The sequence below is a fragment of the Protopterus annectens genome, chromosome 4.part0, assembly GCF_019279795.1.
Source record: "Protopterus annectens isolate FY-2018-M chromosome 4.part0, PAN1.0, whole genome shotgun sequence".
NCBI classification, from domain to species: domain Eukaryota; kingdom Metazoa; phylum Chordata; order Ceratodontiformes; family Protopteridae; genus Protopterus; species Protopterus annectens.
The window spans coordinates 655,508,106-655,525,320 of NC_056733.1; the positions used below are offsets into that span (position 1 = coordinate 655,508,106).

General features: G+C 48.5%; 1 protein-coding gene across 1 annotated transcript in view; it reads right to left on the reverse strand.

Annotated features, from left to right (window-relative positions):
* Positions 1–4,487: 4,487 nt before the first annotated feature.
* The window catches only part of ALDH2 (aldehyde dehydrogenase 2 family member), a 1,229,710-nt gene continuing 1,216,982 nt past the window's right edge, over positions 4,488–17,215 (reverse strand). Inside the window, exon 13 of the mRNA XM_044068619.1 lies at positions 4,488–4,983. Within this exon, the coding sequence (XP_043924554.1) occupies positions 4,951–4,983 (33 nt within the window). The 3' untranslated portion in view covers positions 4,488–4,950. The remainder of the gene's footprint in view (positions 4,984–17,215) is intronic.

Consider the following 17,215-nt stretch of genomic DNA (forward strand, 5'->3'; position numbering starts at 1 on the left):
TAATGCCCCCCAGCCGAGCTGGGAGGCATCTGTGGTCACTGTGGCTTGGGCTGTGGGTGAAACGAATGGCCGTCTGCTAAGATCTCCGGCGATTGGAGCCACCAGAGAAGCGACGTCCTGCAGGCTTTGCTGATTTGAACTGGATAGTCCATGGGGAGATCTAGCCAAGACCACTGGACTGCCAGAGTCCACTGAAGAACATGCGCGTGAAGATGCGCACAGGGAAGATCGAGATTCCTGAGGCCATAGAGCCTAGGGCACGGAGAACGTCGCCCACCTTTGGTAGCCTGGGGCCAATGATCACTGATATATGGGCCCGTAGGCTCTGGACCCTGTCTAGAGTTAGGAAAACTTTCAATTGGAGGGTGTCCAGCTGTGTCCTGATAAAGTCCAAGATATGCACCGGGTCCAAGAGGAACTTGGAAACATTGAAAGTAATCCCTAGCTGGACTGCAAGATGAAGAAAGGAGTCTCTGGCCATGCAAAGAAGACGCTTGGTGGGAGCAGCGAGGAGCCAATCGTCTAGTTAAGGAAATCCCCTGAAGCCTCAGGTGAGCCGCTACAACTGCCATCACCTTGGTAAAAAATCTGGGGCTGTGGTAAGACCGAAGGGTAATTCTCTGAACTGGAAATGACTGGCTCCCAGCCGGAAGCAAAGGAATCTCCTGGAGTGTCTGCGAATCTTGATGTGGTAGTAAGCGTCCTGGAGGTCTATCGAGCACATCCAGTCGCAGTCTCGAAGATAAGGTAGAATGGACTGTAGGGTGGCCATCCGGAATTTCTGCTTGGCTACAGTCAGGTTCAGGGATGACAGGTCCAAAATGGGCCTGAGGTCCCTCATCTTTTTTGACACTAAAAAGAACCTGGAGTAAACGCCTGATCTGGACTGATCTTGGATGACCGGTTCGATGGCTTGTTTGCAAAGTAGCTTGGACATCTGTAATGCTGCCACCTCCCTTTGAGCAGGTGGGACATCTGGGAGGCGCTTTGCTTGGATGGGAGGAGTAATGAACGGGATAGTGTAGCCTCTGGATATTATTTGAAGAACCCAGTGGTCTGCGGTTATAGGCTCCCAAGCTGTTGGGTGCGGTGATAAATCTTCCCCTGACTGTCTCCAGAGTAGGACAGTCGGGAAACCCCTCAGGGCTGCTGTGTGGGCCTGTCTGAGAAGGTCTCCCTACACCTAAAGTTCCTCGCCCCCCCTCTGCTTCTAGGGCAGCATCTGTCATGGGTTCATAGGTCTTGTCCCCCTCTGCCTCTAGGGGATGAGTTGTCCTGAGAGTCCCGGGAAAACTGATTTTTGGAACATCTTCTTTTGCCCTCTCTGATTACTACAAAAGGATCTTTGAAGGGTAGAGAAGCGGACTCCAACAGCAGACAAAGTCTTCCTGATTTTTTCACTCTGGACCAGAGTGTCACGTACTGTCTTCCCAAAAAGAGAAGAACCATCGAAGGGAACATTTGTGAAAGACGCCTTGAAGGGGTCCGCGAATTGACACAGTCTGAGCCAAGCGTGTCACCTCATAGCCACGCCGGTCCCAGCCGCCCTCGTCGCTCCTTCCGTGGCATGGGAAAGAGGATGCATGGACATGTTCAATACTGATTTGAGAGTCGAAATTTTTGCGGAGAACTGATGCTTGTCCTCTGGCGACAAAGACTCGGGGTGTGTGTGTGTGTGTGTGTGTGTGTGTGTGTGTGTGTGTGTGACTCGGTGAACTCTGTGATTAGGTCTCACTGCAGTCGTATGACGTGTGCCAAATAATTCAGCGCTCGAATCGAAAACGTTGCTGAAGAAAACACTTGCTTCCCAAATCGATCCACCTCCCTGGACTCCTTGTCCGGAGGGTGGATCAAGGAACTCTCCTGTGCCAGTTCCCACTTGGTGGCTGCTGCACCACCACCATAGCATCCACCGGGGATCCTTTGTACCAGGCCTGTCAGTCTGAGGGTGGAGAGAGAATCCTGTCCGGGTGTTTTGGTATTGGCTGTATGGTGTCAGGCTCCTTCCATGCCCATATGGTGATCAGATCCACTAAGGGATCCGCAGGAGGGGACACCCAGGATGTAGATGGGCCTGTGCCACAGGCCTCCAGGAACACTGACTCAGCCATAGAAGGTTTTGGGGCTGATCAACCTCCCCTCTGGAGGAGGTTCTCCATGATGTCTCCAAAGGAGACTTCCTCAGGAGGTGACCTGGGGGACCTTCTCCTTCATCTAAATCAGTGTCTTCTGTCAAGGACTTGGGGGAGTCCAGGTGCCTCCTTTAACACTTGTGCTTATGGGGACCCTCTTCAGTGGGACTCCCTGAAGAGGGCTCGTGCGCCATGGGAGGTTCCTCCAGGGGAACTGCCTGGGGGTCCTCTAGCATGAGCTGTCTCTGGGATAAGCTGAAGGGAGTCGTAACCAAATCCAAGGGAGCCTGGGCAGAATCCATGGAAATCGGCTAGGGTCTTGATCCTTGGGAGAGAACCCTCTCCACCATGTTGAATGCCGATGGAGAGCATACCTACTTAGCACCCAACAAGGAGGAAGCACTCCCCGGGTCCATCATGATTGGGGCCGAGGCAGAAGTAGCCGGGGTTTCGAAGGAATGGCTCGGATCCGACAAAGTCTGAGCCAAAGACACCTCCATCCCCTTGGATCCGACTCCCCGTCCTCGGCCCCGAGAGTTGCTCTGATCTGAACTAGTCTGATCCGAGAAACTCAAGGTAATCGCCAGAGGTTAGAGGAACCATCGGCACCGAACCCACCAGCTTCTCGGATCCATAAACCCCGAAACCGCCGGCCGGATCAGGGAAGGAGAAATTGGATGAAAGAAGGGCATGGAGGCCCCCTCTCCAGAGGGAGAGGGGCCTGGCAAGACTCCCATTTGGATTTGGGTCCGAATAAAACTCCTCATGATCCTGTCCATATCCAACTCCGATAGACTCTGAGTCGAGCGCGAGGAGGCGACCGACTCGGATCTGGCTGGTCGTTGTGACGACCTAGATGAAGGCCTCAGATCCAAGGGCTCCGTTGGCTGTGCGAGAACCTTGTGGAGTGAAGCCAAGGAGATGTAGGTCTAGACACTTTAGAAGGCGGGCTAGGGAGATTGCTTGCGGGGCCTATCCCCTCTCTTATCTCTGTCCTTATTCCTCTTGTCCTCTCCTTTAGCTTCCTCTTCAACAGGTCTAGTGGGAGGGCAAGTCCCAGCCTGGGGGGGGGGGGTTGAGCAACTGCTGGAGAAGCCAAGGCTGATGCATCCAAACATGAAACATTTTGAAGGACCTTTGCAACCAGTTTGGCCTTCCGTTCTTTTAAGGCCCTGGGGTTAAACCCAGTGCACACGCTGCACTGAACGGACAGATGGGGAACACCCAGGCAAATAACACACAGTGTGGCCATCGGTTGGTGAAAGCTTATGGCCACACTCTGTGCATTTTTTAAAGGTAAGGTAGGCTTTGGCTGATCAGCCATACTACTAACACACACAGCCAACCTACTTAAAACCAACATTCCAACACACATGCCTAAGGGGTAAGGAAGGCCTTACTATACCACTTTACCACAAACTTTTTTTTTTGTACAAAACCGACTAACAGCGAAGGGGGGTGGTAAACGGAACTAAACGATCACACACACTCACTATAAAGAGCAAAAAAGTTTGACCAAAGTCACTTACTAACACACAACACTTGGAGCTACAGAGATCACGATGCTGATGCACGAAGCGGCAAATGAGATCTGAAGGAAGGTAGGAGATGGTGATGGGTTATGGGTAAGGGGGTAGAGCTTGGAGCAGATGCTTGAAAAGTTGCCGGCTCGGATCCGAATACCCACAGGTTGCAGATAAAATGAAGTTAACTACTTCAGATCAGTGGTTCTGTGTTTGACCTCCACTGAATCTTTTTTTCAATCAACAGGTAATATGTGGCTATATATATTACTTAGTGTAAAATATGGGATGGAAAGATGATCCCAATTCTCCATCCACAATAAGATGTGGCAGCTCTCGGTAATCTGAAGGGATTGCCCATGGTCAACAGTTAATAAACACTATGAAGTGGTGGCGTCAGTATTATGCAGCCAAGATTTTAAACATGTCATCTGATGAGCGAAACACACAGAAAGAAAATGGGGATAGTTAAAAAGCCACAGGCTTATAGCCATCATATGCAGAAAATAGGATCTGCTGCCATTTACAGCAATATTACAGGTATGCGCTGCTTAATGTCTGAGACAGGTTCTATCCCACAGAACATTAAGTGGCATGGAAGTTACGTGAACACCATATACTTTGTATTGTGCTTTGCTTAATGTCCGTCTGCACAACGGCCAATTACGTTTACATCTGCTTAGTACATTATAGACACAAATGCAGTTGGAAGTTGTGCAGAAGAAAGTTAAACAGCACATACTTGTACTCAGAATGAACATCAGCACGTGTAGTTTTACTTGATATGATGGTATAACTATTTAAGCAAGAAGAAATTACACAACACATTTCAAAAGTTTTTAACCTTTTAATAGCGGAGTTGACAAAAAAGCAAAAACTCTGTGTGTATTTAGAATGATTCCAGCAAATACTTGAACGTTTTTATACTTAACTTAAACATGTTAATGTTAGAAAAATTAAAATGTAGATTTCCTGGAGGGAAAACAATAACTGATGAATACTGCAGGAGAGTTATACAAGTCCTAAGAACATGTAGCTGAAAGTCCCAAGTGCCATTAGGAAAGTTACGCAAGTCCTAAGAATATGTTGTCGCTGAAAAGAGTCCCAAGTGCCATTAAGAAAGTTACGTAAGCCACTACATTTTGCCTTATCTATATCTTCCATAGCTTCGAAGTAAGTGCTATTGTTAAACATGGTACGTTTAACTGTTTTTCCCTCTCTTGACTCCTGGAAGTGTAGACTACCATGTTTATAGTATTCACATTACGAACAGAAACTGTAGGAAATGACTTTTCTTATGAGTTCTTCTGAGGAACTTTAATTGTGACCTGTGGACCAGAAATACAACATAAAATTAATGTAGCAACTGTCTAAAGACCACACCAGTTAAATGCAAAATAATGTTGTTAACTGTAATCAGTTTACTCAATTAATCTGTATTATCACTATGCATTCAGAGATAATGGAAATCACTCTTGAGAAGGTAGTTCACATGGCAGGAAGATGTTAGAATCCATTAGTTTGTTCCTACATGGTATCTCTATTAAGGCAATTTGTTTATCATTACCTTCTCTGGAGCAGTAAGTTATGCAGCCCTTATGTTTTCAGTAATTCTCAGTACCATGTTGCTCTTAAAAATTTGCTGTCTGGTACCAGCTGCTAACCCCTGTTTTTAATGCACATCCTCAGCCTGGCCTCTTCTACCAGACAACCTACAATATGCACCAAAATTCTGATGTTTCTATTGAACTTAGCTAAATGCACCAGATGGTGAGTAACAACAATTATATTTTAGTATTATAACTCTGGCAATAAGGAAGGCAGGAAAACAAAAAACAAAGATGTGTAGAAAGGCAGGACAAGTTCACTTTAGTTTATATTGTGCACATTTTATTGACAAGTCTGCATTCTCAAGCACCCATCAAATATTTACTTATTTGGAACTCTATACTTATAACCTTGTCAAACAAAGCATGTGAACAAACTGACCCCCCACCCACCCCACTTTACCGTCCTTCAGTTCAACATTGGTATTTCTTATTTTATAACCAATTTATTAAAAATGTTTTAAACTGACTACTCAGCAGCTCATTGGCCATCTGATTTACGCTTTACTTTTGCTGCCCTCCCACGTGGTTTCCTCTGATGGACCAGTTCCTCTTCTGCAACAGCAATTCATCTGTACAAGTAGCTCTCACTGGTGAAATCTTGATTTCAGCCCCTCAACTAATCCAGAAGCACAAATTAACCCCTTAAATTCCCTTCACTCAGTTCAAGGATTACAAAATTAGAAGTTATGTACTCACCATAACGTTCCATCTGAGTAGGTGTATTCATTTGTCTGCAACCTGTGGGTTATGGATCCGAACCGGCATGGTTTTCCAGCTATGGATCCAAGCTCTCAGCTCCTCCCCTCACCCATAATGCCCTGCTCTACCCTCATGACCTCAGATCGAGTTTGCCAAAGCAACAATACCCTAAAAAGGGTAACAAAGAATATGCAGGAAACTGAAAGGCCAGGGGGATAGGAGGGATGGTTGCAGACAAATGAATACACCTACTCAGATGGAACGTTATGGTGAGTACATAACTTCTAAATCTGAAGTAGGATATTCATTTGTCTGCAACCTGTGGGACAGAGTCCCCAGCTACCTGAATCTTGGGCGCCATCATGGAAGGATATTCCGAGCACCGGAGCCAAAGGATGCCCTACCCCTAGATGCAAGATCCAACTTATAGTGGGAAATAAACGTATGAGATGAAGCCCACGTGGCTGCTGCACAAATATCATCTAAAGGAATCCTAGCCTTGAAGGCTGCCGAGGTAGATACTGACCGGGTTGAATGGGCATGAACACCCTCCGGTGCGGGCCTTCCTGAAGCTTGATAAGCCAATAAAATGCACTGTGAAATCCAGCGGACAGAGAAACTTTAGAGATTGGCTTGCCCAAATTGAATTTTGCAAAGGAAATAAACAGCTGGTCGGATTGCCTATGACCAGCTGTCCTGTTCAGATAAAATCTAAGTTGCCTGTGAACATCTAGTGAATGTAGCTTATATTCACCTTTGTTTTCATATTTAGGGAAGAAAACAGGGAGGTTAATGGATTGATTGATGTTTGCTTCAGAAGCGATTTTAGGAAGAAAGGACGGGTTGGTCCTGAGGGAGACACGGTCCGGATGAAATACCAAGTAAGGAGGTTTAGCTGATAAAGCTTGAAGTTCAGAAACTCTCTTGGCTGATGTAATGGCTACCAAAAAGGCTGTCTTGTAGGACAAGAATTTGAGATCCACCGTAGCCGCTGGCTCGAAAGGAGGAGCGGTCAAGGCCTGTAGGACTAAAGAAAGGTCCCAAGGAGGAACTGCTTGTTTTATAGGGGGCCTGAGAAGAAAAGTACCTTTAAGAAATATTTTACACAATTTGGCTGACATAAGAGGATTAGAGTCATGGCCAATGTGATAGTGAGAAATTGCCGCCAGTTGAACTTTGACTGTGGAACTGCTGGCACCATCGTTAAAGAGAGTGGTTAGAAAGTCAAGCACTAAAGGGAGAGGAACCGTGAAGGGATTCAGGCCTTGCCGCTCCACACAGAGAAGCGTTTCCATTTGCTTGGTAAACCTTTCTAGTGGATGGTTTATGAGCCGCCACCAAAATAGCCTTTACAGGTGAAGAAATACCGGAGTCCTTATCAAGAGTGGAACTGGAGCAGCCAAGCGGTCAGCTTCAGGTTGTCCAGGTTCGGAGGAGGAATGCAGGATGGATGGGATATCAGATCCGGATGGGATCTAGAATCCAAGGAGGATTCACCGAGTGAGACCTTAGGAAGGGGAACCAGATCTGTCGAGGCCAGAATGGAGCAATATGAATCATTCTGCAACCCACCAGTGGCTTTCTGAAGAACTTGCAGCATCAGAGGCAAGGGTGGATAGGCATACAGAAGACCGGGTGGCCAAGCATGCACCAGGCGTCTCTTGGGGTACCTCCGGGAGGTATTAGAGCGAAAAACTGTCGCACTTGGTGTTTGAGGGAGAAGCAAAAGATCGCATGAAGGGTTCCCCACCGTGCGAATATGCGTTCGCTACTTGACAATTGAGAGACCACCGTAAGGGGTCAGAATGGTGCGACTGAGCTTGTCCGCTAGGATGTTGGACCGACCGGAATGTGCGTTGCTATTAGAAAGCGATTGGTGGAGATTGCCCATTCCCAAACTCTCATGGCCTCTCGACAAAGAGGGTAAGACCTTGTTCCCCTTGCTTGTTGATGTACCAGACAACAGACATGTTGTCGATTGAATCGCAATTGTTCCCAAGGGAAGAAAGTCCTGAAGTGCTAGCAACGCTAAGAGCACTGCTCTCATCTCTAGAACATTGATATGCAGTAAGGTCTCTGAATCGTTCCACGTGCCTTGGACTGTCCGGCCCATAAAGTGCCCCCACCCGAGGCGGAGGCGTCCGTGGTCACCGTGGCGAGGGGAGAAGCACAAAATGGGCGGCCTTTGTGGAGATCCGGGAGTGGAGCCACCACAAGAGGGACCGCTTGCAAGCCTTGCTGATCGCTATGGGATGATGCATGGGGAGAGCAAGGTATGACCACTGTACTAAGCGTCCACTGTAGAATGCATATTGAGCCTGGCAAGAGGAAGAAGTGCTATAGCGAAGCCATGGACCCTAGAGCCCTCAGGACCAACTCCGCTGGAACAGAACTTGAATGGAGAATGGCCCGCACCTGGAGCTGCAGATTTAGAACTCTGTCCGCATTGAGGAAGGCTCGTAAACTCCTTGTGTCTAGCCTGGCCCCTATAAAATCTAAGAGCTGTGTGGGCCAGGTTGGACTTTTTGTATTTATTGTGATGCCCAGAAAGGAGCAAGATGGAGAAAGGAGTCTCGCCAATAGAAGTAGATGCCTTGTTGGGGCGGAAGCCAGTCGTCCAGGTAGGGAAAGACCTGCACCCCTGAAGCCTCAGGTGGGCCGCTACCACTGCTAGTACTTTGGTGAACACCCTGGGGCTGTGGTGAGACCAAAGGGAAGGACCCGAACTGGTAGTGACTGGCTCCCAGCCGAAGCGGAGAAACCTCCTGGAGCGCCTGTCCATCAGGATGTGGTAGTACGCGTCCTTGAGATCTATCGAGCACATCCAGTGATTTTCTCCCAGAAGGGGAGAATAGATTGCAGAGTGACCATTCGGAATTTTTCTTTGGGGACTGCCAGATTCAAGAGAGAGAGGTCTAGGATTGGTCTTAGTTCCCCGTCTTTTTGGCACTAAAAGAATCTGGAGTAGAACCCTGATCCGATCTGGTCTGGGGAACGGGCTGGATGGCTCCTTCTTTAGCAGATGGCCAATTTCTGCCAAAGCGGCCTCCCGTTGACCGGGTGGGACGTCTGGGAGGGACTTCAACTTTGGAAGGTGAAGGAAAGGAATCGATAACCCCTGGATATGATTTGGAGAACCCAGCGGTCCGATGTTATGGACTCCCATGCCGCTAGGTGCCCCGCAAAACGCCCCCCGACTGGCTCCGGAGTAGGGCAGTCGGGCAACCCCTCTGGGTTGCTGCCCGGGCCGTTCAGAGAAAGGTTCCTGGACCCGAAGTTTCTGGGAGCCCTCTGCCTCTAGGGCGGCGTCCCCCCTGTCCTCCTCTGCCACGGAAGGACTGGTTGTCCGGAGCAGACAGGGATTGCTGCGACTACCGGTTCCACATCATCTTCTGACCGATTTGGTGCCTAGAATAGGGCCTCTGGGGTGCAGAGAAGCGGATTCCGACGGCAGACAGCGTCTTCCGTCCTTCGCTCTGGGTCAACGTCTCGCGAACGGTCTTGCCAAACAGAGCAGAACCATCAAAGGCGTTAAAGACGCTTTGAAGGGCTCAGAAAAAGAGTGACGGAGCCAGGCCTGACGTCTAGTGACCAGTCCTGTCCTCAGCTCTGGCGGCCCTCCGTTGCATGGGAGAGTAGCCGATAGAAGTATTTGTAACTGACCTAAGAGTGGCCATGGTGGAGTGCAGAACTCTGTCCTCCTCCGAAATGGACTCAGGGGGGGATGCAGCGTATTCCTTAATAAGATCTCGCTGCATCCGAATAACATGTGCCAAATAGTTCAGCGCCCTTACCGAGAAGGTCGCCGAACTGAACATCCGCTTCCCCAAGCGGTCCATCATCCGAGACTCCTTGCTCGGTGGGTGGACTGAGGGACTCTCTGAGCCAGTTCCCTCTTTGTGGCCGCCGCCGTCAACATGGCATCTACCGGAGGCCCCTTACTCCAATGGGTCCGGTCGGATGGCGGACTAAGGATCCTATCCGGTCTTTTGGGAATTGGCTCCACGGTGTCCGGTTCCTTCCACGCCCTGGTGGTAATAAGGTCCACCAGGGGTCGGCAGGGGGACACCCAAGAGGTAAACGGGCCCGCTTCAAATGCCTCAAGAACACGGACTCGTCCGAGGAAGACTTGGGGCAGACCACCCCCTTATACGGAGTATTTCCATGATGTCTCCAAAGGAGACATCCTCGGGGTGACCGTGGGGAGCCTTCCCTTCCTCCAAGTCCGTGTCTTCTGTGAGAGACTCGGGAGTCAATGTGCCTCCTTTTGCATATGCTTGCGAGGACCTCCTCTGGGAGGCTGTCAGAGGAGTCCTAAGCAGCAATTTGCTCCATAGGAGCCACTTGGGGCACAGAAGCGGGCTGTCCCAGGGGCCGGATGGTGGGAGCCTGTCCCAGTGCTGAGTGAGAGCGGGACGGAGCCGAACAAGTGCCGGGGTCCGGTGACTCTCAACGGAGCCCTCTTCACTACAGCAAAAGCGAAGGGCCGAGCCTCGACCAAAGGATCCGACAATCGGCTCCCTCGGATCCGAGTGGACCGGAGCCGGCGCCGAAGCACTCGGATCCGAAGGGACAGTACGCTCCGACACAGACGGCGCCGAAGGAGCACTGATCCCCCCGGATCCGAAGCTCGGATCCAGGCTCCGAGAGGTCGGGTCCGACGCACTCGAGGGCAGGGTCGGATCCGAAGTACCAAGTACTATCGGCGCCGACCCACCCCGCCCGAAGCTGCTCGGCTCCAGCTGCTCGAACCCGGATAGCGGGTCGGAGAAGGAGCAATAGGCTTAAAAATGGGTGTTGATCTCCCCCCCGGAGGGAGGCAAGAGCACTCCCATCTGCATCTGGGCCTGGATGAACCTTCTCATCATCCGGTCCAGATCAGCATCAGAAAGGCTATGAGTAGATCTCGACGAGGCTACCGAGGTAGGCCTGGAGTGCCTCCTCGATAGCCTCGACGGAGATCGGGTCTCCTCCTCCTCAGGACCCGGTGAAAAGCACACAGGGGACCGGAGCCGAGAAGGAGGAGACCGATAACGGAGCCGGGAGAAGCCGCTTGGCTGGCGGGGCGAAACAGAGGTCTCGGCCCGCCAGTGGTGCTTCTCCTCCGGTCCTTTTAGCAGCATCCTCTCCTCTCCAGAAGCGGGAGGTTGAGTCCCAGGAGCAGGAGGGTGCCACAGGGGCAACAACTGTAGCCACAGTCGCCCCGAAGGAGCGGAGGCCGGAGCCGAGTCTGGCGGTAAAAGACCCGCCAAGACAAGCTTGGACCTCCGCTCCCTCAGTGCCCTGGGGTTGAACCCTGCACATATGGAACAGCCAGATGTGAGGTGTTCAACCCGAGACACTTAACACACCGAGTGTGGCCATCAGCCGGTGAGAGCTTATGGCCACACTCGGAGCATTTTGAAAAGATAGATTTAGGCTGATCAGCCATAATCTACAAGCTACCAAAGTAACTTAAAGGAAAAAGACACACAGGCCTACACACACACTCTACGCAACAGCGAGGGGAGGGAAAAAAAATTAATTTAACTCAAACTAAAACTATTAATGAGGGAAACCTAAACTTTCACACAAAAATACACAAAAATTTAAAACTTTCTGTTTTAACAGGTAAATATACTAGCACTTAGCTGAGAGCAAAGAACCCAAATCCAGTCACCAGCGCGGCAAACGAGATCTGAGGTCATGAGGGTAGAGCAGGGCATTATGGGTGAGGGGAGGAGCTGAGAGCTTGGATCCATAGCTGGAAAACCATGCCGGTTCGGATCCGATATCGGATCCATAACCCACAGGTTGCAGACAAATGAATATCCTACTTCAGATCGTTCATTATATTACACATTTCAATCCTGTCATATTTCTTATAAATTTTGTACAGTGTCTGTTCTAGCATGATATGCTGCACCCTGTCACTGAGTTGGAGTTAACCACATGTCCTCTCAGGAGGTCCATGCTCTAGAAAGACTGCTGAGACTATAGTGTCTGGTAAAAGTATGTAAAGATGACTATGCAGTAACAGTAATATCTCCTAGAGGGAAGTTATGTAAGAAGGCATTAGATGTGGCCTGAGCTCTGAGTGTGCATTTGGTTGTGTGGCAGAGATTCTTCCTAAAGAAGTGTAACAATATAGTATGCAGTCAGATAACCACTTAGACAAGGTAATCTTGGATATCTTAAGACCTTTCTTAGCTATGAAAAAGATACAGATAGTAGTTCATCCTTCCTGAAGTGCTTTGTTCAGTCTAGATAAAAAACAAAGCTGCCTATGAACATCCAAACAATGAAGCTATTTCCCTTTGTAGGAATACTTAGGATAGAAAAACAATTCATGTATTGATGGTTCAAAGTGGTTTGCATAACCATCTTCTGAATAAAGGTTGGATTAGTCCAAACTCTGTGACTCTATTTGGATGAAAAAAACGGTGTACAGGTATTTTAAGGACAGAGCAGCGATTTGAGAAATTCTTTTGGTACATATGACAGCCACCAACAGGCCAGTTTGCCATGCCAAAACTTGAGAGAAATGGAGTCTGCTAGTTCAAACTGTGGTTTGGTTAACATTTCCAAAAGAATTTAAAATCCTGTGGGATGGGGCTGGCTTTACCAAGAGGGGTGTTTTGAATAAAATACTCCTTTGATGAAGGCTTTACAAGTCATGCCAAGAACCCAATGATAAAATCTGAAATCCTTCATGAAGGGATGAAATGGCTGCCAAGTGAACTTTCATACAGGAGGAGTAAATAGCTCCTTTGTTGAAAAGATCCAATATAAAGGTAAGCATAGTAGCTAGAGAGGCTAATGTAGGCTCCATGCTATTTTTATGAGTCCAAAGCAAACATTTTCTCCATTTACCTTTATAAATCTTTTTGTTGAAGGCTTGTGAAAAACCATAATCAAATCAACAACTTCTGCAGGAACAAGTGGTTACTGGCCATAACTGGAAATGGAGAAACCATACAGTTAGATGAAGGGAGCGTGTGTTCGGATGAAGGTGACGATGGCTGCAGCAGCAGAGAAGGGCTCTGTGGAAGAAAGGGGTCATCTCCTTAGGTGAGTCCACATCAAGGGAAACACTGTCTGGCAATGCTTGAAGAGAGCTGTGAGAATGACTTGTGCTCTGCATGCTATGGCTTTCTTTCTGACAAATCCCTTTAAAATCTGATCATGTATGGGATGTAGTTCAAGACTCTGACCAAAAACATAATGAGTGCATACAGTGCTTCACCTAGCCTATCCATCACCCTAGACTTTCTGTTCTGGGGATGAATTGCCAGAGCATCGTCTGGGATGTCTTTTTTGGTGGCTGCAGCTACAAATACAGAGTCCAAAAGAGCTCCCTGCTCCAGTGCTGTCTGTCTTTGGGGGTCTGCAGAACTCTATTCGGTTTCTTTGTAATTGGTTCAGCCACATCTGGTTCTTTCCATGCCTTACAGCAAACCATGTCTATCAGCCTATCTGGTAGAGGCACTACCTAAGCCGCTGGGGGGAGAGGACTTGGAGGCCTCCTGCAAGATCTCTTTCTCAGGGAAGTGGGGTCTGTGGGCCAGGATCCTTTTTGCCTCATCACTTCCAGGAAATCACTAAAGGTAGCATCTTCTGGATGGGGCTTTGGATGAGACCTCCACAGATAATAAGATCTGTATCTGGGAAGGGCTCCAAAGAGGAATCTGTGTTTCTTCTTACATCTCCTCCTTCTGGCAGGATAAGGAGAGTCATAAGTTCTCTCCTGGGAAGAAAGTGTTATGAATCTTAACAGTCTAGTACTATAGTTTCCCTGTCCTGCAGGAGCAAAAATTATTTCTGGTAGAAAGTCTTAACTTCAGTGGTCTCCGATCAGAATCAGCGAACCTCACATAGGTCCTTACCAACAGCCTTATCAGCTCTCCATTGAACCGGCAACCCACTGAAGTACCAGGTGCCAGCATCACACAAACTGGAGTCAGCAATGATAAAAAGCCTTTAACTTTGTTGGCTTGAGCTACACTGACAACAGGGATCTTTGGTGCCAGGGGGCTTAATACTGTGCTGACATCAACATCGATACAGATAGCAAGGTCAAGTGACCAACATCGAAAAACCTGCACTGAACTCCTGGGGCCTAGTGTTTCCAGTCAGCGATATAAACACACTCTAAGATATCAGTGACCCCAAGGGCATTGGTGCAGAAGAAGAAGAAGAAATAAGAAGTTATGTACCTACCATAACGTTCCATGTTAGTTGTCTTCTCTCGCCTTCTTTCTTGCTTGATGGGTTCGGAGCCGATCCCTCGGCTCCGACTCGGCACTTGCTAAGCTCGAGAGTCACTTTTACCAGCTCGAGGCAGCCCCATATCCCATGATGCAAGGCGGTAAGTACCCAGATCTCGTTTGATGACAAAGGGCAATAGCACCAAGCATAAAATACTTCCAAAGGAAGAAAGAAACTTACAGATGGAATAAGGACCAGGTCTGAATGGTCTTCAGCATAACAGTTTCTTATAACAAGGTCTGTCCAGGCCAGGGGGAAGGAGGGAGGGTCGCAAGAAAGAAGGCGAGAAGACAACTAACATGGAACGCTACGGTAGGTACATAACTTCTTAATGTTAAGTTGTCAATCTCGCCTTCATTCTTGCTTGATGGGACCAAGGCCCTAGCACCTCTATCCTGGGTGGCTCAATGGAACAAACTCTTGAGGACTGTAGAGCCAAAATTGGCTCTGTCCCTGGAGGCCAAGTCCAATTTGTAATGGGAAACAAAAGTGTGAGGAGTGGCCCAAGTGGCCGCTGCACAAATAGTGTCCAAAGGAAGTCTAGCTTGAAAAGCTGTAGAAGTAGCTAAGCTCCTAGTTGAATGTGCTTTAGGTTTTGAGCACAGCTGTTTTCCCCTGAGCGATAAATTTCAGAGATGACCAAGAAAGCCATCTGGACAAGGTCACTTTAGAAACAGGAAGGCCTTTTTATTATCCGCATAGGAAACAAAAAGTTGATCAGATTTTCTAAATTTTTTGTTCTGTCCAAATAATATCTAAGTTGACGGTGGACATCAAGATAATGTAGCTTTTGTTCAGCCCTATCTGAATAGTTTGGGAAAAATACAGGAGATCAATGGATTGATTCAAATTGTTCTTTGAAGCGACCTTAGGCAAAAGGTTGGGTTAGTTCTCAAAGATACTCTGTCTTTGTGAAAACCAAATAGGGGGGTCGAACCGACAGAGCATGAAGTTCAGACACCCTCCTGGCAGATGTAATAGCCACTAGGAATAAAGTTTTCCAAGAAAGATGTTTCAGGGAACAAGAAACAGCTGGCTCGAAGGGGAAGAATCAAGGATGTCAGCACTAAATTTAGATCCCACTGAGGAGGAGGATTCCTGATTGGAGGCTTTAGTAGGAAAATTCCTTTCAAGAAGGCCCTGCAGAGCCTATGGGACATAATATTATGATCTGCACCCGACATGAAAGTTGGAGATAGCAGCCAATTGAACTCTGACTGTGGAAGAAGAGGAGCCTGCATGAAAAATCTCTGCTAAGAAGTCCAGGACTGCCTGAACAGGGGCAGTAAAAGGATCAATATTCTTGGCCTTAGCCCAATAAGAGAAACGCTTTCCATTTGCTTGTATAAATCCTCCTGGTAGAGGATTTTAGCGGTTACTATGATGTCTCTAACTGGGTTAGAGATCAAAGGAAGCCTGGCTAAGGAAGGAAGTGGAGCAACCATGCTGTGAGGTTGAGAGAAGGGATTGACCGGTGCAGCTGACCCGATTGGTGAATCAGAAGATCTGGCACTGGGTCCAGATGCCACGGCTGCACCAAAAGGTGATGATGGAGGAACGGAAACCAAACTTGTCGAGGCCAGTAAGGGGCAATGAGAATCAATTTGGCCCTCAAAGCGGTAGCTTTCTGGATAACCTGAGGGATCAGAGGAAAAGGAGGGAAGGCATAAAGAAGTCCCTGGGGCCAATCCTGGGTCAGAGCGTCTCTGGGGGGATGGCCTGATGGAGGGAAGAGGCAGAAGAAGTCTGGACATTTGCTGTTTTGGGGAGTAGCAAAAAGATCGCAGCATGGTCGACCCCACTCCAGAAAAATCTCTTCCGCTATAGATTGCTTGAGAGACCACTCGTGAGGCATGAGAATAGCTCTGCTCAATCTGTCCGCTACAATGTTGGTTTTCCCAGGGATATGCGTTGCTACCAGAAACCGATGAGAGGAGATCGCCCATTGCCATAGTCTGAGCGCTTCTCGACACAAGGGGTAGGACTTGGTTCCGCCTGTTTGTTGATATACCAAACTACAGACATGTTGTCTGTGTGGACTGCAATTGTCCCTACGGGAAGAAAGTCGCTGAGGGCTTGCAACGTTAAAAGCACTGCTCTCATCTCCAGGACATTTATGTGCAGATGGTACTTGAACGGCTGCCACGTCCCATGAACCATCCTGCCCTGATAATGACCCCCCCACCCGATCAGGGAGGCATCCGTGGTGACAGTGGCTATCGGGGATGGGGTACAAAGTGCCTGCCTTGGTGAACCTGAGGAGATGTGATCCACCAAGCAAGATGCTCTTTGCATGTCTGTGTCACCAGTATCTGGTGACGCATTGGAAGTTGCTGGTATGACCATTGTGTGAACAGCATCCACTGAAGAAGGCGCACGTAGAATCGAGCCAGGGGAAGAAGAGTAATGGCCGCAGCCATGAGACCTAATACCTTTAGAACCATTCTGGCCTGAACTTTCTTGTTGGCCAGAATGATCCTGACATGACTCTGAATGTCTGAAACTCTTTGATCTGTAAGGGTAGCTGACATCCGAACAGTGTTTAAGTTTGCCTATGAAGGTAATAGACTGGCGGGGCGATAAGGATGACTTTCCGAAGTTGATTGAGATGCCCAAATGAGAACAAAGGTCTATTGTGTAATCCCTGGCTTGTATAAGCTGATGCCTGGTGGTGGCTGACAGGAGCCAGTCGTCGAGATACGGAAACACCTGGAATCCTTGACGTCTCAGGTGAGCCGTGACCACTGCCATGCATTTGGTGAACACTCTGGGGGCTGTAGTGAGACCAAAGGGCAGGGCTCTGAACTGGAAATGACTGGACCCCAGCCGAAAGCGGAGAAATCTCCTGGAGCGTCTGTGAATTTTGATGTGATAGTACGCATCCTGAAGATCTATTGAGCACATCCAGTTGTCCTTCTGTAAGAAGGGCAGAATTGACTGAAGAGTGACCATTCGGAATCTTGTCTTCCTGACAGACTTGTTGAGTCTGCTGAGATCCAATATT